Here is a 23,104-nt window from a genome sequence, read left to right on the forward strand (position 1 = left end):
AAGATTCAACGTGGCTAAGGTTTTTATTAATACTTATTGGGCAGGATTGAGCTAGTTATATGCGTTCAGAATAGTTCTTCTAGTATATGAGATGTCGTAATCGTACCACTTGCACTGGTCGACGAAAGAAAGAGATATAGCGGAAGGGAATGACCACAGCAGTCGAGGGAAATAAGAAGAAAGAAAAACATGAGAACACTCGAAAAAGCCAAGGGAGTATTAAAAATGTTGAGAACGGCAGGAAACACGTAATCCGTCGTCATGGCTTGCTAACCAGTTCAATTTAACGGAACTGGGGAGGAAGGGTGGTCAACTTGCTCAGCTCGGTGATTGTCTCTTCCCAAAGTTTCTTTTGAATATCCTGGCCCATCGGGGAGGTAACAATTGCAGATTTACTAAAAGATAATTCATGTTAGAGGTGGGGTTTACGGGGACGAAGCTCAAGAGGGACTTACTCGGTGATGGTCTTATCCGCCAGGAACTTCCCATGGGACTCTGGGCCTGCAACGATTGCAGCGTTCAGGATAATCCAGCCTCCAACCTCGACTGGACGGGCGCGAATGGCTTTGATGACGTTGAAAATCAAGCGCAGATGTAGTGGGAGCATGTCGCTCATCCCTGTGTTCACCATACCCGGACACATTGTATTGATGACGACCTTTTTAGGATCCAGGCGCGGCGCCAGGCTGTACAAGAACAGCACACAGAGTAACTTGGTATCATTATACCGTTGGAAAGGGACAAAAGCTCCCTCTTTGTCCATATGCTCCAAGACCCCCTCGTCGGCTCCAATGGGGGACTTCTTCTCGAAACTGGGTGTCTCGTGCGAACGACTGCCTACCCAACTGATCCGGGCAGGGGAACCGGTCTGCTCCGCACCGGCTTCCAGGTGAGGGAGAAGCTCGGCCACGAGCAGGACGTTGGAGCAGTAGTTGACCTGGGTCACCCTCTCGTGGCCACTTGGGCTACGTTCGAAGTTCAAAGAAGCAACCCCCGCATTGAGGATGAGGAGATCAACGACCGGAACCTCTTCGCGGAGAGTTTTCGCGAATTGCTGCACGCTATCGTATCGGTCCATGTCAAGCTCCATGACCTTTATGGTGGGTTTGGGGTTGTGGGTTTGAATGCCGCGGTCCTGCAGCAGCGATTTGATGCAGGCCTCCCCTTTGGTGACATTGCGCACGGCGAGGATGGCGGTGGAGAGGCGCAAGCGCAAAAGCTGCTTGGTGACTTCCAGACCCATGCCTGCACTGGCACCGGTGATGACCGCGGTCTTGCCCGTCAAGTCAATGCCCGTAGGCAAGGGATCAACCTTGGGCTGAAAAAACTTGACCATGGCGGCGGTGGTGGTGGTGACGGCCGTAGTAGCCCTAGGACGGATACGAGATGGTAGTTGGATTCGACGGGCAAAGAGTATATCGAACAACCGAGAGCGAAACGTGGTGAGAATTATCAAAGCATGAGTTACCGAGAAGAGAGATGAGGACAGAAGGGAAATATCACAGCCAGCTGTCCCCGAAAAAGCGACCCAGCTCGGCCTGGAGGTGTTAATACCGCTGGCAGAATCACTAATTACATGTCACGCTCTCCCTTGTTTGTTTGGCTTGGCGCTGCAGGGCTGACAAATAACAGCTGAGTCATCAGGCATGACTCAGCATTCGGCCGACGACTGTCCCAAAGAGGAAAGTGACAGGGGTATCTCGATCTCGTCCGACGATCGAGTTTGTCAGTTCGCTTTAGAGTTCGAGCTCGGCCCAACTCGGCCGGAAAGAGACAAAAGGAATGCTATCGGGACCCATTTGCTTCGTCACCTCGCAGTCTGACAGATGACTCTTCACTCCGATCCATCCTCAACATGTAGAGCACACTATTAAGTGTCCAAATGTAGGCAATATAGAAACTATGTAGTGTCTGCATTTATGGCGTTGATGATTCCAATTCCAATTCCATTCTTGTCTTCTTTCTTTTCTCTTGCTCTCCGGGGTTTGCCCCTGAGGTTCGTTATTCCCTCATCCCCCTGCTCTTCCTCCTCCTACCCCTACGGATAGTCTACTTGAACTACTAGGTGCTGTGGCACAGTACTCAGGATTTAGTACCTACTAGTCGTATAGTAGTATACGTTGCGACTACCTGCCATGGCCCCCTGCAAGCCCCGGACCTTCACTGCGGGCGAAGACCCGCTGACCAAGTTCGATGGAGCCATCTCCGTCGCCACGATGCCTCGCCCGGCAGATCGTCAATTCCTCTTCCATGGCATCATGCGGCCCAGTCGTGGCATCTACGCCAAGCTCGTTGCGACCGGGAAGAAGCCCCCAACCCACTTCCATCCCTCGCAGTGGGAATTCTTCCGTGTCCTTCGAGGTAACCTCACCATTGACATTAATGGCGTTCCCGTGCACCGCACCGTCGACGATGGGGAGATGGCAGTACCCCCATATACCCATCATGTCATTTATGGTACCCCTGGCACGGAGATGAATGAAGTGGAGTTCCTCGTCAGTGCTACCGATGAGGAAGAGGGGGCCACGGCCATGGATCAAGAATTCTTCGAAAATTGGTATGGGTATCAAGAGGACATCTTCCAGCGGGGGGAGAAGATCGACTTGATTCAAGTGCTAGCGGTGAGTAAAACTTGGTAGCTAAGCTTCCTTCGGGGCTTTCCCTGCAATGCAATCGGCAGGCCGGCTCATTGACGATCCGGTAGATGTTCGATGCCGGAGGTACATATCTGTCCCCGCCGTGGTGGGTTCCCTTTCGCGCCTGGGTTGGCCTAATCCTGGGCATCGTGATCGGCCGATGGATTGGTGGACTACTGGGCTATGCCCCCTTTTACCCTGAATGGACGACCAATTGGGACGCGGCCTGTGATAAAATGGAACAAAGTTGGTTCCAGCGTCGATATGCCGATCGGGGAGCACAGCAGCGAGCACGAGAGAAGTTTCAGGTGCAAAAGGGGCAGGCAACCGTGGCCAAAGGCGAAAAGTCGGAGTAGAAGAGAATACGGAGTACATTGACCTTTATTATCCCTTGATACTATCGAAGGAAGAGAATAAATACTACTCCTTCTGAATGTGCATAGGGTTATGTATATGCTAAAACACAGGTTATCACTAGCATGCATCGAATCTGACTGATCGGTTGCAGTTCCTGGTTGAACACGCACATATTTCCTTCTAATTGATTGGATCTATTCAGCTTCTTCTATGCGAAGGCGGTCCAAGATTGATTGGTCTCGGCCAGTGGGAAAGCTAGGGCCGTCACTTCAGGCAGGGGTAGGCCTGAGACTGCAGGATGGTGGGCAGAGCCAATTTCTGAAACCCTGTAGATCCGCAACATCTCCCAAATAAAGCTATTGTAATCACATGGCTCAATCTTAGAAGGAATACAGTACTACGAATGGCGGTTGATTGCAAGCCTCATTCTACCTGCTGCGGTGAACAACACCCCACAACAACCATCTTGACAAATAATACGTCGTCATCAAAAAGGAGAAGCTGCCAAATCAGGTCATCTTCGGCGTATGAGAATCTGACAATGTCCTCTTCAGCTGAATGTCGGCCGATTGGGTTGGTTGGGGGGGGGGGGGAGGCGGATCCCAATACGAGTCCCACCCGTGCGCCTACCAAAATGGTTCGCTGATCCTCGCTCGCTCCATCGTCAGCGATGTGCTTGTGGACTATGGAATGCCCGACGAACGATGCAATGGGTAATTTCAGCTCCGCCGCGTATTTGGATAGACGATCAATCCAGGTAATTGATTAAATGTTCGCCCGAGCCCCGATTTAAAGCTTCAAATGACTCCCAACCACAAGCTTGCGACAACCGGATGACTTACTGAACTTATCAGCCAGTATTCAATCTGACGGTCAGGATGGTCAATCTTGCCTATATTCTGGGTGCCGTTGCGGTTTTTTCAACATCGGGAACCGCTGCAGACGTTTCTCTATCTTCCTCTGTTGCTGCTTCCACGACCCCATCAGCTGCCGGTTCTCTCTCCTCGCTGGGCCTTTCTCTCCCAGCCGGCAATGTGCTCGTCGGGAATGTGGGGTACACCTGCAATCTGCTGAGTCGTACATTTCCAAAGAATGAGACCTTTACCGCCAGCTCACCCTACTATGAGGCTCTAATTGATGAGACCTGGTCAGGGAACAGCCGCCTGAACGCGTCCTGCATTGTGACGCCCAGATCTGCTCAGGAGGTTTCGCTTGTCATCCAAATCCTTAGTATTCTGGAGACCAAATTCTCCATTCGCTCGGGTGGGCACAGTTCCAATCCAGGGTTCAGTTCGATTGGTAGCAACGGAGTGCTAGTTGCGCTTGGAAGGTTGAACACACTCTCGATCAGCGCGGACCGGAAGACCCTCACTGTTGGACCGGGCAATCGCTGGGAAGCCGTGTACCAATATCTGGAGCAGTACAATCTGACCGTACTCGGGGGACGAGAGCCTGTTGTGGGAGTTGGTGGCTTCGTCCTGGGGGGTAAGCCAATGCTTCCTCTATCATATCCTGGGAAAATAAACATGATACTAATTACAATAGGTGGTCTTAGTCTCTTCTATAACACCAATGGTCTGGCCATTGACACGGTCACCCGATTCCAGGTGGTAACCCCCAATGGGACCATCGTCAACGCTACCCAAACCGAGCATGCCGATCTATACAAGGGGCTGAAAGGAGGTCTGAACAACTTTGGTAGGCCTAATACTCACTTCGGTGACCTCTTTTATGTGACTAATCGAACCCAGGCATCGTGGTGGAATACGACCTCACCACCAATACCGGCATCGATGTCTGGTTCGAGGTCAAGAACTATACCCTCGCCGAGACTCCCGCACTGCTTGCTGCCTACGCAGCATATCTCCAAAATGCCGATATCCGCAGCAATGTCGAGATTCAGACGAATCCAGCATACACACTAGTCTTCTACGGATATCTCGACCATGTGTCAGCGCCATCCGCCTTTAATGCTTTCTCCCACGTCCCGTCGGTCTCGACTGTTTACCCTCCTACCAATGCCTCCCTAAATCAAGTCCTCCTCGACATTGGCAATGCCGGTGTGGTTGGCTCATTATATACCTATAGCATTTCTTTTGCCTTCAAGGTTACCAGCCCCAGCTTCCTCCAGGAAAGCTTCAAGGCCTACCTTGAAACTGCCGCATCGCTCCTGCCTTTGGGCGTAATACTCGAGTACGTGCCTCAGGGCATCATCCCAAACCTAGTTACCAAAAGCCAGACCCAGAATGGTGGTAATCTGTTTGGCCTGGAGGCCACACCTCAAGTTTGTATGTGTCCCTTGTGCCCGATCAATTCCCAATCTATCTGAGGAACGCAGTACTAACCGAACACTTGGACAGGGGGGGAGATCTTTGCCCAATTCCCCGCCACGGTTAGTCAGTCAACGGTAGCCAACGCCGTGGAATCTCTTCTAGCCAACCTTACCTCGAGCGCCCAGTCTCAGAGTGTTCATCTTCCTTACATTTTCGCCAATGATGCTGGCCCTAATCAGCAGGTCCTGCGAGGATATGGTGAAGACAATGTCAAGTATATTGCCGCCGTTGCTGAGAGGTATGATCCAAGGGGCGTGATGCAGAAGTTGCAGAATGATGCCTATTTCGTGTCGAAAGAGTTGTAACGGGTTATCACTGTATCAATATCTCGTCTATTTTCGGGGTCGTCTGTACCTACAGCATACTCTGTAATAATTTTATCAAGGGGTGATCCTTCTGCTTCCATACCACCGGTCGTCACTTCTTGAGCATAAATGACGAAGGAGACGGGAGGTTTGACCTCAGTCTGGGAGTCAGCGAATACTACTAGTAGTCATGAGTTGATGTCTCAATTATCAAGCCTCCACGTTGGGTTTCTAAGTGACGGTGAAAGCTGATACACTGCAAGATGCTGAAAGGACATGATGATACAATGATGCCATGAAGGTGGGTGTGAGTGGTAATACTAGATTATGCAAAAATATATATTCAGACTATGAAGCTCAGGGTCATTGGAAGGTTTCACCCATCGACCTATATTTCTACGCCTATCTACTTGATGGCAGAGTCTGCTGTAAACAGAAGTTTCTTTCGTCCTAAGAAGGTCCAATCAGAAATTTCCAAGAGTTATATATTAAGCAGAGCGAAATTAAATGTGGAAAAAAAAAATGACAATCAAAAAAGAATGGGGCAAGCCGGGCTTGAACCGGCCACCTCCAGATCTTCAGTCTGACGCGCTCCCAGATGCGCCATTGCCCCAGTGATTACGTCATATGCTGCACATATATATTACTTATATCAATATTAAAGCTACTGATCTAATATTTTGCTTGCTTTAACACTCTAAAGGCAGCATGAAACCTAATATTAACTAACTCGATATTATATACCAATAATTCATAAACCTCAAACATGTTCACTATGCTATTTACGCTCAATGATTCAATGCTATCACCTCTCCTGCTCAAGCCGCCTGCTGAACTCCATGGATGATATTCATGAACTCGCTGCCATATATTGCTCACCCGATCCCGTTGATTTCGCGTGAACCACAAGTGTATGCCTTCATGTCTGCCTTTTAATAAATCACCCCATACTACCTTCATGTAAAAGCCGCTCCTATATTTTCCATTGGGTGAAATGGTCGCACCTCTTCGTATAGTTATGGCCCGCGGGTCTCCTACTCGACTCGATGATCTAACTCCATATTCATACTACATAGGCTACCACATCATCGCTCACAGCTGGAATTGACTTGACAAATATTCCCATCTCGGCAGGGGCCGTATAGGACTGGCGATTATGTACTTAAAGTGAGAAAGTAAATACAACTGGAGAGCACGCTCACTCTAATCCCACTACTCGCAAACAACCTCATTACTCAAGAATGTTCCATCCACCGCGAAGCACTGGGTATCGCTGGTAACGTTGTATTCGCCGTACAGTGACTCTTCAGTACAGCCCGTGGCGGTGTAAAGCTTCAAAACGGGCGATGTGCCAGCATCACAGGAGCCGGAGTAGATGCGCGCCGAGAAAGACTTGAGAGGGAGGCCGTTGTTTGGTCCACAGGCACCAGAGATCACGTTGGCAGCTTCAATGCTGGGGGAGACGCAGTCGGCATAGTAGTAGCCGCTGAAGGCGATGTCCAAGGTGGCAGCTGCAGTGGCCACAAGAGTCGAAAGGGCAAGGATCTAGTATGGTCAGAATGGGTCTTAAGAGTGCAAGGGAAGAGATGTGATCAACCTTGAACTGCATGTTGGCTAAGAGTCAGGGTTAGGGGGTATTGCGGCTCGTTGAAATGTCAGCCAGTCGTGTGTCGTTATGCCAGAATGCAAAGGCGCATCATGACTTTATAGTTGCGGTGGAATGCAGAAGGTCAGCTCTATCCTTACAAGATCCTACCTCGTGGTACTAAGTGCCAAGACAGGGCTGATGTCTCTGTCACCACTCAGCGAGATCTTATCAGATCCATATTCCTAATCAGGAAGTCTGCTCCTTTGACTGTCCCTATCTCCGACCATTCGCCAAGCAAGCCTCCTCGTATTCCCCATCCCTCTATCCTCGAAAAAAAAAACGATATCTGCGATGACTCCACTGGCTAGATTCTTTTACGTAAACATGTGGAAGAAGTGAGGTTCGATGCCGTTGTATTATGAGGGATCTGAGGGTTGCAGAATTGAAAGGTACACTAATGCAATTCGGGGGAGGTATGTTAGTTGAATGACAAACTTTTCCAAATCCTAGATCCGAAGCCAAGATTTTTAGATATTGAATGCTCTATTTCTGGAAAAATTAGGTTAGGCGGCTCGGCTAAATAGCCGGAAAATTTGGAGGGTTCTGATAGCCCGAAGATAAGATGACTCCATGATATTATGAGTGAATTAAGTGATCCTGCGCAACAACTCTACCTGGTTGCTCATTGTTTTCTGCTCTTCTTTTTCTTTTCCCTTCATCCAACACTATTTTCGGGAAGTGCCTTCGAAACTGATCCTACATTCAAGAAAGCCCATGTTGTATGTTATATGACAAGCGGTCGGGGGTTTCGAGTAAGAGTAACTGATTGCAATCGACATAACTCATGATGCATATTGAACCCTAGCACATGCTGTTAGCTTATGGAGTCACGCGTCGGCGTGCATTCCTTTCCATGGTCGGTCCGTCGGGCAACTCCGCAGTGCGAGGGTCGGCCCGGCGTATGATTTTTGATACCAACACGAAAGCCGTCTTCAACGAGGGAGACTCCTTGTTTACAGGATGAAGTTTGCATTTCTAGGATATCAATTGGTTCTGTTACACATAAATCTGCCGCGGGTATTTGTCATTTTCGAAATAAAATTGTTGCACCAGGCTTCATAACGAATCTAACAGATGGGTGCAAGAAGTGCCAAGAGCACCAAATGGGTGACCACAGTCTCAGTGATAAGCCTCCAACAAATGCACGCAGCAGCGATGCTAACGCAGGATAATGGATTTGCTAGCATAGCTCTATACATTCTGAAGCAGCATTAAAATTATAACTATCAGGTCGACCGCAGAGGTGTTGCAACATAGACATAGTTTTAGGCTTCTGTCTATTTCCCTGAGTATTTAAGCCCCTGACTAGATAATTATCAGATACTAAGACCGTCCAATTGCCGACTCAAAGAGAGTTTCCAGTCGTTTCCCCTCACTGTCCGCAAGCTGCCCGTGGGTTTGAGCAGTGCCAATTGGATGATATGGGAATGGACTGTGTACATTGTTAGAGTGTCCAACAACCTCAGAAGAGTGGTTACTTACCCGTACTCTGGGACCCAAGTGATTCGGCAGTTAGGTTCTGTCTGTTGTCTTAACTTGACGATCCGAAGCCATAGAGTCTCGAAGAATTCCCGCTCAGCAGAAAATGCTGGGTTTAGAGGCTCTGGGCACTGTGATGACTGTGTTGTTCCCATACGTGCATGGATATGGCGAACCTGAGATATGTTAAGCGATGCGCATGTAACAATGAGGGCGGGGGCTTACGTGTGGGATTACGCGGTCGAGGATCTCACGGTCTTCCTCGCCTTGATCTAGGAGCCTTTCACAGACAACCACCCAATGTGAGATGTCGGCAGTGATACGTAATCTGCACAATCAGTACCCAACCGTGGTAGAGTGAAACCAAGGTTTACATACTGTGGAACTCTCTGCACGATGTAGTCGGTCGAATAAGGGTTGAAGAGCGATCTGTTGCGATGTGTTTCGTGGCAGACTATGCCCTCGAAGCCCTCTTCTTTTTCTATCTCTAAAGCGTTTTTGTAGAAGAAGACAGACTCATCAAAGCTCCAGTAGTCCCTATGGAGATAGCGAATCAATATTTCAACAGTATTATACTCGGAGTGCAAGGGACCATACGCTCCGGATTGGGCATTGATGACGACTGGCTTCAAGATGGTCGCTAGGCGAAGTTGACCCCGGTAGAACTCGAGATGGGCATCTGGGATCAAGCCACGAGGGCGGGGACCATCATATTTCGGCCAGGAGGAGAAGAGGCTGCGAACACATCATCAGCTCAATATGCGTTGCCCACGGGAGGCTGCAAGCGGGGATGCTGACAGAACACTGATCTCCAAACCCACCTCGTCGCAGTTCTTGCGGAGAAGTTGCAATTGCTCTGGAGTCATCCCGGCAAAATCAATCTCAATCCCAGCTGCCAGAACATGTTGTTAGTTTGATATTTAGAGGTATTCCAGTGCGTGCCCCAGCTTACCGTAGCCGTGAGCCTTGAGCTCAACGAACTTCTTTCTCCATTCCGACTGGGCCTGACCGGGCTCAATACCCCAGAGGGATCTAAAACGTGAGATAACAACCATGACTGTGAGATGCGAAGGCGCAAGTTGTATAGGATTTTGGCTAGTCTCCTGACGGGCACGCGGGGAACAACTGCTTGCTTGCTACGAGCTTGTCCGACGAGCTGTGAGGAGCCAGCGGGGCTATAAATCGGGTGCATATGGATGACGAAGGGATCGGTCCATCGCGGTTAGTTCCATCATTGAAGATCATGCTCTGAAGCACTCCGCAGATGTCGCCATCGTGATCTGCCCTTTAGAAGTGATTCTGGATTCCCTTGATACTTTCCCAGCAGGGAAATCACCGATCGGGGAATTTAACCCGCCATGGCCGCTCCACCTTCCCCAGTTGACGGCCGAGCAACTAGTCCCCTATAGGCTAGCGTTGAGGATGTGCCCGCGGAGGACTTCTCCCTCTACGGCCAGTCCTCCACGGTCTTCCAGAAAAGGATGGCAGTGGCATCATAGCGTCCCAGCATCACTTCTCTGAATCTGGTTGAATGTTCGGCATGGGAATTCTGTTCCGCGTTCCTTCGGCATCGCCAGGTCAAGATGCGGCCCGTCGGTCTTTACCTCTCGCCCCTCCCCCACCTTCTTCCCCCACTCCTCACGTCTTTCCCCTCACCCCACTTCTCGATTGATATACCCCAATAAGTACATAACATGCGCGGCATCCAACCGACATTACTGCAATTCCAATTGTTTTGTCAGATTTATTCCATCGGTCTGAGCAAAAATGGCATCCCAATCTATGAAAGCATTGAACTACGTGGGACCATTCACGGTCCAGGTGCAGGAGGTGGAGCGGCCCAAGCTGGAGCACCCTGATGACATTATCGTCAAGGTTACCAGTGTATGTTGCGAAACCTGAATGAATTTCTGTAGGATTGACTGACAACCATGATAGGCAGCCATCTGTGGTTCGGATCTGCAGTGAGTGAAATTGGGGGTAGGGTAGAAGAGAGTTCATCCAGCAATGTTGCTCACACGTTCCCAGCATGTATGAAGGGAGAACAGCGGCGGAGCCCGGTATCACCTTTGGTAAGTCCAACTCTAGATTTGAATATCTGCTGGCATTGACATGAGTGAAATAAATAAGGACACGAGAACCTCGGTCTGGTGGAAGAACTCGGGGAGGGAGTCACCCTGCTGAAGAAAGGCGACCGCGTGGTCATGCCGTTCAACGTTGCGGACGGTCGTTGCCGGAATTGTGAGGAAGGAAAGACTGCATTTTGCACGGGCGTAAACCCCGGCTTTGCTGGCGGCGCATACGGTTCGTCTCCTCGGAAAATGATAGCGGTCCGTGTCTTCTCGTTGACATTGATTCCCACAGGATACGTGGCTATGGGGCCCTACCGCGGAGGTTTGTGTGACCCCCCAAATTGTTGGATAGCTTCATGCTGACCAAGTGGCACCTTCAGGTCAAGCACAGTACCTGCGCGTCCCCTATGCCGATTTCAATGCTCTAAAGCTTCCACCGGGAACCGAGCACGAAGCGGACTTTATTCTGCTGGCAGGTAGGCATCCCATGCTCTCACTCTTGGGTGATTGGTTTACTAAGAGGCATACCAGATATTTTCCCCACAGGTATATTCCCTCCACGAACGCAGTTGGCTACTACCCAACACCACATCCGCTAATACGAGTAGGGTGGCACGGCATTGAGATATCAGGCTTTCAGCCAGGTGACAGCGTAGCAGTCTTCGGGGCCGGCCCCGTTGGTCTCATGGCAGCCTATTCTGCCCAGCTGCGCGGCGCCTCTCGCGTGTACGTGGTAGATCGGGTCCCCGAACGATTGAGGGCTGCGGAACGGATCGGTGCCACCCCCATTGATTTCACGGCGGGCGATGCCGTCGATCAGATCATCGCACTGAACGGGGACATGGTGGATCGGTCCGTGGATGCTGTCGGATACCAGGCGGTCGGCAAAGATAACTCGACCGAACAACCGAATATTGTGCTAGAGAACATGATTCGTGTGACTCGTGCGTGTGGTGGACTGGGTATCCCCGGACTCTACGTCCCTAGGTTTGTCACCCTGACATAGGACTCCGACGGAGTATGTTGGCTGACATCCAGCCAGTGACCCCGGTGCGGGCGATGCGTCGGCCGCGAAAGGAATGATTAGCCTCAGCTTTGGAAAGCTCTTTGAGAAGGTATCGTAGAAGCCTGTTTCTCTGGCATAAGAGGCATTGGTGCTGACATTGTGAGTAGGGACTCTCCCTTGGCACAGGCCAGTGTAACGTCAAGGCCTACAATCGGCAGCTGCGAGACCTGATCATTGCCGGAAAGGCACGACCCAGCTTCGTCGTGTCTCATGAGATTGGCATTGATGAGGCCGAAACGGCATATGAAAAGTTCGACAAGCGGGTGGAGGGCTATACCAAGGTCATCATTCACCCCAATGGCGGGTTTCCCAGCAAGCGGCCACCGGCGGGTTCCTCGCTGTAGAGATTCTGTCGGTGTCATGTTTTGTCGCAGTTTTAGTAGAGGAAAGTACTTCTTTTTTCATTTATCTAGCATATGTATAATTGAATGAATCATATCTGTCGGCTACATGCTATGTCTTTCCCGTAGAATATTCTCTGGAATATTGAAGTCCGCCACGGAATGTCTTTTCACTCGATGCAGCGAGAATCATTGCCCGATTGGGGTTGGCTGACCCTCGTGCGGAGAAAACAACCCGACTGGGAGCAAGTGACATAGTTCGAAGCAGGCATCGATCTGTTGGCACTCTGATGCGTACCCATGACTTGTTGTCCGGTCGGATATTCCCTCGGTCAGCGGCCACTTGGGTACTCATGCTCAGTTCCGCGACCGGCCCTCAAAACTCACCATTGGCAAAGGAATGGCAGGCTCTGTGGGCAGATCGAATCATATTCTGTTGTTCTTGTTGTTGAATTACAGGGGCATGGAAAAGAAACTGTTATCGGAAGTCAAAACTACGAGTAGACTTCAATAGTACCTACTTTCAGTGGGGAATATTTGACCAGAAATACTATCATGTCAGAAGTGGTGTACTAGTCATTATCATCGCACCGGGACGCGAAAGACCGTCCAAAGTATTGACAACCTTGATCCCCTCTGTGAAACTGTCCAGTGGAGGGTTTTCAGCGATGTGTCGGAGGATGATGTACGTCCTACTGAGACGACTGTGAGGTTCAACTAGTTCCACGAAAGGACATCATTTCTGATTTCTAGAGGGGGTATACTGGACTAGACTATAAATTGCTAGTGGTGATACTTGTCTACCTGACATAGATTTCATCAGGATGAAGCATCATAGAGTGTCGACATCCACCATTTGACTGAACTTCTTCCATCCCGATAAAGTATTCCAGGCTCGCAGCCAGTACCCACCACCCTGCGCACTCTTCAGCGTATATGCAGAGGGCCACACTCCCTGTCGCAGGCTCCGAACCAGGGGGTGGACGAAGAGGACTTTGGCTGGTTTGCTCCGGTCGCACGCGGCGCTCGAAAAGTCCAAGCATGCGAAATCGAACCCTGTCCAAGTGGTGACCATCACCATCGGTATTCGTCCCTTCGCGGGGATTCTCGGCAGCATCTGCTGTGACGCATGATCCTCGCACATCTGCAGAAACGCCTTGATGGAGGCCGGGCAGGTGAACCGCAAGCTGGCCAAGCGTAGTCGGCCCGCCAGCATAGCCACTGGCTCGTTCTGGATCTGAGCCACTGACAGCTTGTGCCGCACGAGCCCGATACTGTTATGAATCCAGTAGGTCCCTGGTTGGGGAGGCTCAACCACACACCGATAGCTGAGCGGACCATAGAAATAAATGTCAGCTCGACTGCTCGGGATAGCACTGTAGACCAATTCGAGAAACCAGGCATTGATGATGTTGTTCCTGGTCGGCTGGTTATCCCACAAGGGCTGGGCACCCAGAGGCATGGCAGCGAGGGTACCGAGTGCCCCTTTGTGCACGGCGCCAACCCAGTCGTCCGGGAGGTAAATGTACCGTTCCTCCAGGGTTTCCTGCAGACATAGCTTGCGCAGCAGCAGACACAAAATTACTCTGATCATGAGCAGTAAGATCGGCCAGAACCCAGCGGTGAAGTTGGCCAGATGCTCTGCGTAGGTTATAGACCGAAGTGAGCTTCCGTGCTTGTCGTTGAGAAGCACTTGGTCCGACATTCGCTGGCCACACGCATCGGGTGGGAGCAGCAACGATGGGATGGGGCGCCCAGCAAGCAGGTCACAATAGGCCCGAATCACGTCGTAGGCGGCAGTGCCGTCAGCCAAATGGTGACTGATGCCGAAGCAGAGTAGAGTGGCGTCGCGGAAAAGAGTGGCGCGAATGAGGAAGACATTCGCAGGCGCGCCAGGTACGTCAAAGATGAAAGCATCATCCAATTCTTCTGGGTCGAGGGAGCCACTAATGGTCGGCTGATTGCATTCTCTGGAATGAAGTATGCCTCGTTTCCAGGATGTTGCACTTTTGGGGAGTGTCCGACTTTCAAAGTCGACAGTCGAGCCCCATGAGAGTGCATACGGGCGGCTCTGTCTCAGTTTACAGAAATCATCATTGCGCCCGGATTTCAATATGGTGCTATTCACTGACCGACCGGTAAAGCTGTCCACCCAGAGCAGGCCACGCCTTCACCAGCTGAGCCGCCGTCTGCCTTAACACAACTTCATCGAGCTGCGCGTCCACGATAAGTCCTGTGAATACCATGGCATTGCAAGTAAGAGGGTGGACAGTTCGACAACGATATTTGATTTCCTCCATGGCGCGAACGTTGTTCCTTCTTCCGCCCGACATGCATGGAATGTGAAGCCTCCCAGGAAGGTCTGCATTGGCCTCGGGTTATGTCCAGCCAAATTACCCTACGCTCGAACAAGGTTCGCTCGTCCAGGGTGGGTACTTAGGTTGATGTTTTGTGAGTTCCACTGGATCCTGGCAAGCCAATTCCTAACTCATTCTGGTCCCAGGGCCGACCGAATGGCTGACAACAAGGTCGACAAATGATGAGCTATCGACTCGCTTTCGATATTCATGTTCAACCTTCGACTAAATTTTGAGCTGGAAGGCATCGGTCTACGCGGAGTCCGGAATAAAACTGTCGGCGGTTATGCTCGTCGTGTACCCACACTTGCACTGATGATGCTACAATTGCAGCTTTGAAAGGTTCAATTGACAGCACGCCAATTCGTTGTCGATGGATGTCCTTCAGGACTCGAAGCCCCAACAGAAAGCACTAACCTGACATTCAGAAGGCCAGCGTGGCAGCTCATTCTCCCACCTTTTAGTGATGATTCGCCGGGAAACGATAACGAAGCAGATGCATCTCGCTCCTTGTCGATCTGCAAAATCTGCATCCAAATTCAGCGTCAGACAGATTCGATCGTGGCACCGGCTGCCAATGTCTCTGTGACGGCGCTGGCTTTCTCCCTTCCTCCACACAGGGTGCTGGGGAACGAATTGTCACCCTGTCAACTGCCTATCCCATCTGGATGCCCCGCATACTCATAGCTTGTGTCACAATCGAGGCTATGGGCATCACGTGTAAAAAGAGACGCAAAATGCGGTGATCTTTGGATGCGATCCCAGAAAATGGATGATCTTCCGAAGGCCCACCCTCCCGACGCAATGCACAGCTCAGAGGAACCCTGCATTATGAGCTGACCATCTTCATCGTCATTGATTAGCTGGTTCTCCGAATCTCTCGCAAAGAATTCATACAACACTTCATTTCAAGGACATATGATCCCATCCCACGCGCCAAGGTCGGACGGCGTGGTTCCACACATATCCCGTCGGGTCATTCCTGACCCGTCTGCTGCAGCTGTTTGATCCGCTCGATCAAATCCGGCATCTTATATGGCTTGTAGATAATGTCGTTCATCCCCGCCGCCAGCATTTCATCCTTCTGGGCCGTCCGTACATTGGCTGTAACTCCAAGAATGGGGACCTGCGCCATGGGACCGTCCAACTGGCGGATGGCCCGGGAGGCCGTCGTACCGTCCATGATGGGCATGACCTGGTCCATCAGTACACAATCGAACCTCCCCTGCTGTTGGATCGCATCTACCGCCTCCTGGCCATTACTCGCTTCGCTGACCTGAAAGCCGGAGGTCTGGAGCTTTCGTGAGAGGATGCGCTTGTTAATGACGTTGTCTTCTACAAGCAGAATCCGCCGTTCGCGCGGGTGTGACCGCGGTTCAGTTCGCGGCTCTTCAGGGGCCTCATGACCCTCGTCCTCTGACACAGGAGAAGCCCTCGATGCCGGGGAGGAAACTCCGCTAGCAATTTTCACTGTATGCAGCCGCCGACTGTCTCGACTAGCGTGTCGTGAGATCTCCGGAACGTGAGTGACAGAAGGGTTCTCGGGGATGCGTGGCCGGGCGTGCCGCTCGGTCACTCCACTCATATCGTTGCCCATCGCCTGGATCTGGCTGCACATCCGGTCAATCTCCGTGGTTCCGTTGCTCTTGCTAGGCTCCTCCCCAGGCCCTGCCGCGGTCCGTCGAACCGTGAAAAAGAACCCAAACGTACTTCCCTCGCCCTCCTTGGAACTCACGCCAATCTCTCCCCCGTGCAAGTGACACAGCTTCCGACTGACATTCAGACCTAAACCCGACCCACCGTATATTGTCTGCGTACGCGGGGTCGCCTGGTTGAATCGCTCAAACAACCGCTTCTGCGCCTCGTCGCTGATGCCAATCCCTGTGTCTTTAACGGCCACCATCAGGAATGCGTACTCCCCCGCCCCCCATTCGGGTTGTGACGTCGCGTCGAGTTTCAGTGCTTCCTCGCCAGAGTCGAAAAAAACCACGTTCGGAGGATAGGAGGATGGCCGTTGGGTTGACGCTCCGATGGAGACGCGGATGCGCTTGTCGTCGCCAGAACTGGCGGTGAATTTGATGGCATTGGAGAGCAAATTGATGAGGACCTGGCTCATGCGGTCCATATCCGCCATGACCCAATCAATATCCAGGTTGGCGTACGAATGGTCAAGCTCATAGGAGAATTGAATATCATGCTTGCGCAGTTCGGGACGAAACATGGCTAACGCGGTGGCTACATTCCGGCGCGGTTGCACGCGTCGAGGAGAGAGCGTCAGCATGGCGGCATCCAGTTTGGAGTAGGTTAGCACGTCGTCAATGATCTTCTTCTGATGCGCCACGCAGAGACTGATGGTGTCAGCTGCCTCGGCGATCTGCGTGCGCATTTCCTCCCCTGTATCTGGCGAATGAACAGCCTCGAGGATATCCTCGGTGCAGTGGAGGATGGCCGATAACGGGTTGCGCACCTCGTGGCTAATCATATCGATAAACCGCTCCTGCTGTTGCTTGCGGTCCTCGGCCTCGTGGGCAATGCGACGCTGCGTCAATTCCGCCGTCTTCTCTTGTGTGATGTCGGTGATGGTGCAAACGAAGCCCCCTTCCGGTCCTAGGTTCCATCGTTGTCGCTCCTCCTCGTCCTCCAGCGGCGTCAACAAGCACACGCGCCACAGGCACGGCTGCAGCCGGGTGCGGTATTCGATACGTAGGGCATGATAGGACTGAGAGGCTTCTCGATATGCTGCTGCCACGCGATCAAAGTCCTCGGGATGGATGGACTGACACCAACATTCGAAGGCACGCTCTGAGGTGCAGGTGGTTAATTCCAAGAAGCGCTTGTTCACGAAGACGGACCCGTCCTGGTGGTCGAGGACAGCCAGCCCGATGGGCATCATGTCGGCCAGCTGCTGGGCCGACACGTCTGGATGGCCACCCATGGAGTTATTGCTGGTTAATTTCTGCATAGGCTAGGTGTCTGGAGGGGGAGAGAAGGGGAAAGGAAGGTTTGAGGAATGGCTCCAAGTCAGAGTTAGGTTGCGGCGCCGTGAGTCTACCGGTGCCGATCAAGGTTGCAGTGGCTAATGGTCAAGACCTTTCCACTGTTGATCGGGAGGCCGAAAAGGTTCATAGGCAGTTCTGTTGCGTTGCTGAGTGCCTTTTGTGGTTCAATCCAGGCGATTTTACCATCGCAGGCTGGTCCATGACGTCACGACATAAAAGTAGCCCCGATCAACAAACTTTCATTCTCCTGATCCCACTCGAAACTTGTGTGCCTGTCTATCTGTCATTATTATTGCAGACCCATTCTCGTATTCTCATTCTCCATTATAGCTGTCAGCTACATACCCCGAACACTTCATCGGCACATTCGTTGACAGACAGAGCAGGACAAAGTGGCCCATCGAATCTAAGCAAATAACCCTTCAGGCTATATTTTCGGCAAAGCAGTCCCTGTCCCACCAAATACACAACTTCCGCCTCCCTCGCCGTCCGGTTGTTCTTGGTTTCCCACGGATACCGTCAATTGGCCCCCCAAATCGCACACTTATTTCGCCCATCCTCTGGGGCAGCCAGGAAGCATGCACTACAATGGTCCTACCATACGTTTGCAGGCTAGTTGTCGGATATACTTTACTCCCTGACACGGATCTAATAGCTCGAATTGGTGTTTCTCGTACACATCGCGACGTATCGCTACCTATGCATAATGTAAGGGCGTTTATGATACTGCGCTTTAATGCATGTGCGACACGTCTGTTCAACGAAAACATTCAGTAATCTCCGCCCCGGGGCTAGTACGACTTCCCTTTGCATTCAGTCGTGAGCCGGTCGACCTTGGCGGGCTCTGCAAGGGGAACTTGGTCGAGTGCATCGAGGTTCCTTTCCTCCCCCTTCGATCCGAGATGTCACGTTCGACAACACAAGTGATTGTACTTGAACGTCGAACTTGGCGACGCCATAGGCCTACCAGTTGGTCAACAACATCAGCTACCATGGACGTGATTGCTAGTCGGCTCAACATATCGCCTTTCGACAGGGAAGCTATACAGAACGAGATGGCAGTGTCAGCCACTGACCTTGAATTCGACCCCTTCATATTTATGTCCTCTGGCAGCTACTACGAACAGGTCACTTGTGTAGTTATCGGTCGACTACAGCTAGTTCGATGAACGACTGTAATGGTGGAGCCAGAGGCTCAGTTGCCGCCCAGGTGCGGCATGAGTCTCTCCTAAGCGTAGACAAGCAGCTCTAGACTGATTCCCTTGCCTATATCCAGGCTTGCAAGTCCAACTAGACCTCTATCAGTTCTAGCATATTTCAAGACTGCTATAGATCCCCACTCTCCATCATCGTTGGAATTATATAAGATCTGGGTGATTATACAAAGCGTATTGTTATTCCATATCGCTAAACTTGACACATGTACAGGTACAAAGCCATTCTGGAAATCAACATCGAAGGGATTAGATGTAGCGAATCTGTCGGAAGGACTTCAGCATCATGTAGACCCCATGCAGGGTAGCGTACATGCTGGCGCCAGCCACGGCCCAGGCGGCGCCATGCACGCGTAAGGAGCTGACGGGGATGTGGCCGGGTTCTGAACTATCCTTGCGATAGGTATCCGACCGCACGATATGTCTTCGTCGCTGGGAAGGGTCTGACGTTTTCAGCTGCTGATCTTGAATTTGAAAACTTCATGGCACAGGGAGCAGCGTACCCGCCGACTGCAGTCTTTGGCCGAGATTGCCGATGACTGGTCGGGAGCGACCGATGAGCATTTGATGCATGTTGAATAGTTTAATATAATTGTGGGTAGGTTTGCCTTTCTGTACTTGCAGAGATAGTGTAATGGTAGTGTGCACAGGGCCCCCATGGTTATTATAAGCAGAGGGTGCAGGGGCGAATGGGTTGCCGGAACCAGGGTTGTCAGGCGACCGCGGGGGTGGCGAGAGCTGAGACTCAGTTCATGATAGCATTTCCTCGTCATGGATCAATTGGGTTCGAGACAGCTGTAGTGCTTCATGGCAATAGGCTGCAGCTGGCATGTGCAATTCATGCTTGGACGGTTCACTGTGAAGCCATTATAGCTACCACGCGACATGGCAGCCATGCTGTTTCTCCATATTGTGGCAGCACCTTAATTAGCTACTATCTCGCAGTTGTATACCTAGTAAGCTGTGATTGCTCTTTCATGATTCCTTTCTTCTATTGTTACTACTCCCGCCACTGCATGTGGTATTAAGTTATTCTTATCTTGTCCCACAAACATCAAGAGTACTAGCACTGGTAGTATACCCTACCCATCCAAGATATATACTATTCGTAGTATTTTGACCACGGTCCGCGAAGGGATAACAACAAAGATTACACTACTGTCAGACTTCAATCGCGCATCACACGGATTGCCTCTTACCTTAATCTCTCTATCTCTAGCAGCAATTGAGCTTCAACTTCATTTATCTTCTCTGCATGAAACCCCGGATCTTCCGAGGCCGCGACGCGTCATGTGACGTCACGGAATGGCTCTCCCCGCATTACACCGTACATACCAAGATTACGCTTAGGCTAAGCCTTGACCCGGTATCGGATTCGGGGCAATCCCCACCGAGCGGGATATCCGACTTGCAGCTTCTCTTTGCTTCCCCACTAACAAAGATGCAGAATGAGCATAATCCAACATGTCAGTGCTCTTCTACCATCTGATAATGAAAGGCCAGTGGTCAGTTTGAATGTAGGACAATCATCTCGTCCTTAATCGTCAACATGGCTTCGACCGACTGGACTCGCGCAGCCCCCTGGATCTGGCTGCCTAAATATCTCGAGGAAGATAATCGCCCTGGCCGATACTTCCTCTTCAGAAAAGCCTTTCAATGGCACCACTCAGATGACCTACCAAATCTCTTTGTGCACGTCTCCGCCGACAGTCGCTATCGCCTGTTCGTCAACGGTCACCGCGCGAGCTGGGGTCCCTGCAAGTCCTTTCCGGGAAAATGGTACTACGAGACAGTGGATATCAGTCCATATCTCCGCGACGGTGACAATGTAATCAGTGCTCGAGTCCTGCGATATTCCACCCTCGTGCCGGGCTCCTCATCTATCGTGAGCATGCCGCTGCCCGGATTCATGCTGTACTCCCCGCATCCCGAGCTCGCCATTTCCACAGATTCCTCGTGGACGTGCATCGAGCAGCGCTCCGTCAAGATTATCCCGCAGACCGAGTGGAACTACCTCCTGGGACCGCCCTTCCTATCCAACAATGAACGCGTCGAGGAGGACCAAACCATAACCGGCTGGCAAATGCCTGGATATGATGACGCGGCGTGGGACAAGGCCGTATTCCAGTCCAATGCTGTGAAAATGCTTCCTATGGTGAGCCCATGGAAGCTGGCTCCGCGTCCAATACCAGATCTTCCCGAAAATCCAGGGAAGTTCGACGGTGTGGTCAAAGCCACTGGTTCCGTCAGCGAGGACGACTGGAATGCACTGATTCGGGAGGACCAGCTTGTGGTGATTCCAGCAGATGCACGGGTGACGGTGGACCTCAGCGTAGGCGCACTGATGACGGCGTTTGTTAACTTCGCTTTCAGAGGTGGAGCAGGCACACAAATCAGCGTGTTGTACTCAGAGTGTTACGAGAAGGATCTGGGAGTGGAAGCGGCGCCATTCCCCATGCCTAGAACGAAGGGTAATCGCTCTGACGCGACTGGTCGCTTGTACGGGGTGAAGGATTTCTACAATGTCACCTCCGGACAGGACTCCCACTCGTTCGAGCCATTCTGGTTCCGGTGTTTCCGCTACGTGCAACTCGAAATAACCACCGCTTCCAATCCAATCACATTGACGAGCATATCCCTGAGAGAGACGTCATACCCACTAGAGATTACCACCAAGGTGGACACAGGTGCCGAGCTCAACAACATCTGGGAGATCAGTCTACGAACACTCCAGAACTGCCGCCACGAGACGTACGAAGATTGCCCGTTCTACGAGCAGAATCAATTCGCATCAGATTCACGACTGCAGCTGCTTTTCAGCTACCAATTATCCCCTGATGACCGTCTCGCCCGCAAGACACTCGAGGAATTCCACGCCAGCCGAACACCAGACGGATTGATCGTAGCGCAATATCCAACGGGATTCGCTTCTAAGCAGATCCCGCAGTTCTCGCTATTCTGGATCCTGATGGTACACGACCACATGATGTATTTTGCGGATCAAGCACTAGTGCGCAGATACCTGAGCACAGTCGATAGCATCATTCAGCATTTCGAGGATCGCCTCAACGAGAGTGGACTAGTGGGGCAATTCGACCCGGATACGTGGCCGTTCGTGGACTGGGTCCAGGATTGGTTCGTTCCAGGCCAGATCTTCAAGTCATGTATGCCTCCGGCGTATCATACTGCGGGCGCAGCCACCGTCAACAGTTTGATGTATGCGTATGCCCTGCTACATGCGGCAGAGCTGTGCGAGTTTGTGGGGAGGATAAGCACGGCGGAGGAATACCGGGCGCGGGTGCGCAGTATCCAGAAAGCCGTGAAGGAACTCTGCAAGTCTAACTCCCAGCTGTATCTGGATGGCCCCGGATTGGAAGAGTACAGCCAACACACACAAGTATTCGCCATCCTCAGCGAGACGGTAACAGGAGACGCGGCAAAGCAGCTCCTCAGACAGACCGTGACCGACTCTTCACTCGCGCAATGCTCTTACGCAATGAAGTTTTACGTCTTCCGAGCAGCAGAAAAGGCCGGTATATACAGCGAGCTATTTCCCAGCATGCTGGATCCATGGCGGTCCATGATGGCCAATAACCTGACGACATGGGCAGAGGATGAGGTGAACGCCCGCAGCGACTGCCATGGGTGGAGCGCCAGTCCGGTGAACGAGATCGTCACGCAGCTGTTCGGGGTGAAACCCGCCGAGCCAGGCTTTGGGCGGGTCCGCATCGAGCCTCGGAGGGAATTAGTGGCTAAGGCTGAGGGCTTGTTGTATACCACTCGGGGGAATATCAAGGTGCAGTGGGGCCCGGGGAAGCCGCTAACTGTCGAGGCGACGAGTAAGATTCAGGTGGAGATTGTGGTTGCTGGTCAGGTGGTTAAAAAGGTGCTGGGTCCTGAGGAACCAGTAATATTTTCTTGATAGGGGTCTTAGAGTACAAAGTAGGACTGCATAGAAACTTGTAAATGAATGAAACCGATTGTACATACAATTTATGTCTCTCATTTTTAACCCCAGACGTCCAGGTGAACTTCCATAGGGAGATAAATCTCCTTAAGGAGGTATCAGGCATGGAACATATGAAAGCTTTCCACCTCGGGCCCCAAGCTGATCTACAGAACGCGTGAAACGCAGCCAATCGCCTTGCTGTTCCATGGAAAGCTTGGCCCTAGTTTGTCGATCCAGCCCCGGAATTGCCGACATGAAGGGGCCCCCGGCATTTCCGTTTCCTCGGGAAGTCGTGAAAGTGTAGAATCCTTCCAGGTTGCCAGGTTGTACCCCACGGGGTAGACCCGC

The 23,104-nt window shown here is 51.6% G+C and overlaps 10 protein-coding genes and 1 non-coding gene across 11 annotated transcripts; 4 read left to right on the forward strand and 7 right to left on the reverse strand.

Moving 5' to 3' along the window:
- Window positions 1-4: 4 nt before the first annotated feature.
- On the reverse strand, window positions 5-1,524 carry BDQ94DRAFT_140062 (short-chain dehydrogenase/reductase family protein). The gene is made up of 2 exons (XM_026765549.1): window positions 456-1,524; window positions 5-395 (listed from the first exon to the last, which is right to left on the reverse strand). Exons 1-2 carry the CDS (start codon window positions 1,334-1,336, stop codon window positions 284-286), a joined length of 993 nt encoding a protein of 330 aa, XP_026628016.1. The 5' UTR covers window positions 1,337-1,524; the 3' UTR covers window positions 5-283.
- A 300-nt stretch (window positions 1,525-1,824) lies between these two features.
- On the forward strand, window positions 1,825-3,131 carry BDQ94DRAFT_140064 (cupin domain-containing protein). The gene is made up of 2 exons (XM_026765550.1): window positions 1,825-2,621; window positions 2,705-3,131. Exons 1-2 carry the CDS (start codon window positions 2,136-2,138, stop codon window positions 2,990-2,992), a joined length of 774 nt encoding a protein of 257 aa, XP_026628017.1. The 5' UTR covers window positions 1,825-2,135; the 3' UTR covers window positions 2,993-3,131.
- Window positions 3,132-3,871: 740 nt separating this feature from the next.
- BDQ94DRAFT_177128 (FAD-binding oxidoreductase) lies at window positions 3,872-5,883 on the forward strand (the record flags this gene model as incomplete). Its single annotated transcript, XM_026772828.1, has 6 exons — window positions 3,872-4,478; window positions 4,539-4,691; window positions 4,745-5,281; window positions 5,354-5,564; window positions 5,712-5,742; window positions 5,773-5,883. 6 exons carry the CDS (start codon window positions 3,872-3,874, stop codon window positions 5,881-5,883), a joined length of 1,650 nt encoding a protein of 549 aa, XP_026628018.1.
- A 288-nt stretch (window positions 5,884-6,171) lies between these two features.
- On the reverse strand, window positions 6,172-6,244 carry BDQ94DRAFT_t109. Its single transcript has one exon. It is a non-coding gene; the product is annotated as a tRNA-Phe (tRNA).
- A 599-nt stretch (window positions 6,245-6,843) lies between these two features.
- BDQ94DRAFT_168685 (uncharacterized protein) lies at window positions 6,844-7,240 on the reverse strand (the record flags this gene model as incomplete). The annotated part of the gene is made up of 2 exons (XM_026771128.1): window positions 6,844-7,176; window positions 7,229-7,240. 2 exons carry the CDS (start codon window positions 7,238-7,240, stop codon window positions 6,844-6,846), a joined length of 345 nt encoding a protein of 114 aa, XP_026628019.1.
- A 1,362-nt stretch (window positions 7,241-8,602) lies between these two features.
- BDQ94DRAFT_168686 (sugar phosphate isomerase/epimerase family protein) lies at window positions 8,603-9,813 on the reverse strand (the record flags this gene model as incomplete). The annotated part of the gene is made up of 7 exons (XM_026771129.1): window positions 8,603-8,711; window positions 8,762-8,934; window positions 8,984-9,086; window positions 9,137-9,295; window positions 9,356-9,493; window positions 9,557-9,650; window positions 9,711-9,813. The coding sequence occupies 7 exons, from the start codon at window positions 9,811-9,813 to the stop codon at window positions 8,603-8,605; spliced, it is 879 nt and encodes a 292-aa protein (XP_026628020.1).
- Window positions 9,814-10,525: 712 nt separating this feature from the next.
- BDQ94DRAFT_168687 (glutathione-independent formaldehyde dehydrogenase) lies at window positions 10,526-12,240 on the forward strand (the record flags this gene model as incomplete). Its single annotated transcript, XM_026771130.1, has 9 exons — window positions 10,526-10,642; window positions 10,697-10,722; window positions 10,787-10,830; window positions 10,889-11,152; window positions 11,211-11,306; window positions 11,362-11,376; window positions 11,439-11,817; window positions 11,873-11,945; window positions 12,004-12,240. The coding sequence occupies 9 exons, from the start codon at window positions 10,526-10,528 to the stop codon at window positions 12,238-12,240; spliced, it is 1,251 nt and encodes a 416-aa protein (XP_026628021.1).
- Window positions 12,241-13,069: 829 nt separating this feature from the next.
- On the reverse strand, window positions 13,070-14,570 carry BDQ94DRAFT_177129 (uncharacterized protein; the record flags this gene model as incomplete). The annotated part of the gene is made up of 2 exons (XM_026772829.1): window positions 13,070-14,308; window positions 14,370-14,570. The coding sequence occupies 2 exons, from the start codon at window positions 14,568-14,570 to the stop codon at window positions 13,070-13,072; spliced, it is 1,440 nt and encodes a 479-aa protein (XP_026628022.1).
- A 1,000-nt stretch (window positions 14,571-15,570) lies between these two features.
- BDQ94DRAFT_177131 (hybrid sensor histidine kinase/response regulator) lies at window positions 15,571-17,868 on the reverse strand (the record flags this gene model as incomplete). Its single annotated transcript, XM_026772830.1, has 1 exon — window positions 15,571-17,868. Exon 1 carries the CDS (start codon window positions 17,554-17,556, stop codon window positions 15,571-15,573), a length of 1,986 nt encoding a protein of 661 aa, XP_026628023.1. The 5' UTR covers window positions 17,557-17,868.
- A 1,058-nt stretch (window positions 17,869-18,926) lies between these two features.
- Window positions 18,927-19,431, reverse strand: BDQ94DRAFT_140070 (uncharacterized protein). The gene is made up of 2 exons (XM_026765551.1): window positions 19,311-19,431; window positions 18,927-19,250 (listed from the first exon to the last, which is right to left on the reverse strand). The coding sequence occupies exons 1-2, from the start codon at window positions 19,378-19,380 to the stop codon at window positions 19,057-19,059; spliced, it is 264 nt and encodes an 87-aa protein (XP_026628024.1). The 5' UTR covers window positions 19,381-19,431; the 3' UTR covers window positions 18,927-19,056.
- Window positions 19,432-20,253: 822 nt separating this feature from the next.
- BDQ94DRAFT_177135 (putative rhamnosidase B) lies at window positions 20,254-22,987 on the forward strand. Its single transcript, XM_026772831.1, has one exon. It carries the CDS (start codon window positions 20,357-20,359, stop codon window positions 22,727-22,729), a length of 2,373 nt encoding a protein of 790 aa, XP_026628025.1. The 5' UTR covers window positions 20,254-20,356; the 3' UTR covers window positions 22,730-22,987.
- Window positions 22,988-23,104: the final 117 nt, after the last annotated feature.

This window comes from Aspergillus welwitschiae, assembly GCF_003344945.1.
Source record: "Aspergillus welwitschiae strain CBS 139.54b unplaced genomic scaffold BDQ94scaffold_10, whole genome shotgun sequence".
NCBI lineage: Eukaryota > Fungi > Ascomycota > Eurotiomycetes > Eurotiales > Aspergillaceae > Aspergillus > Aspergillus welwitschiae.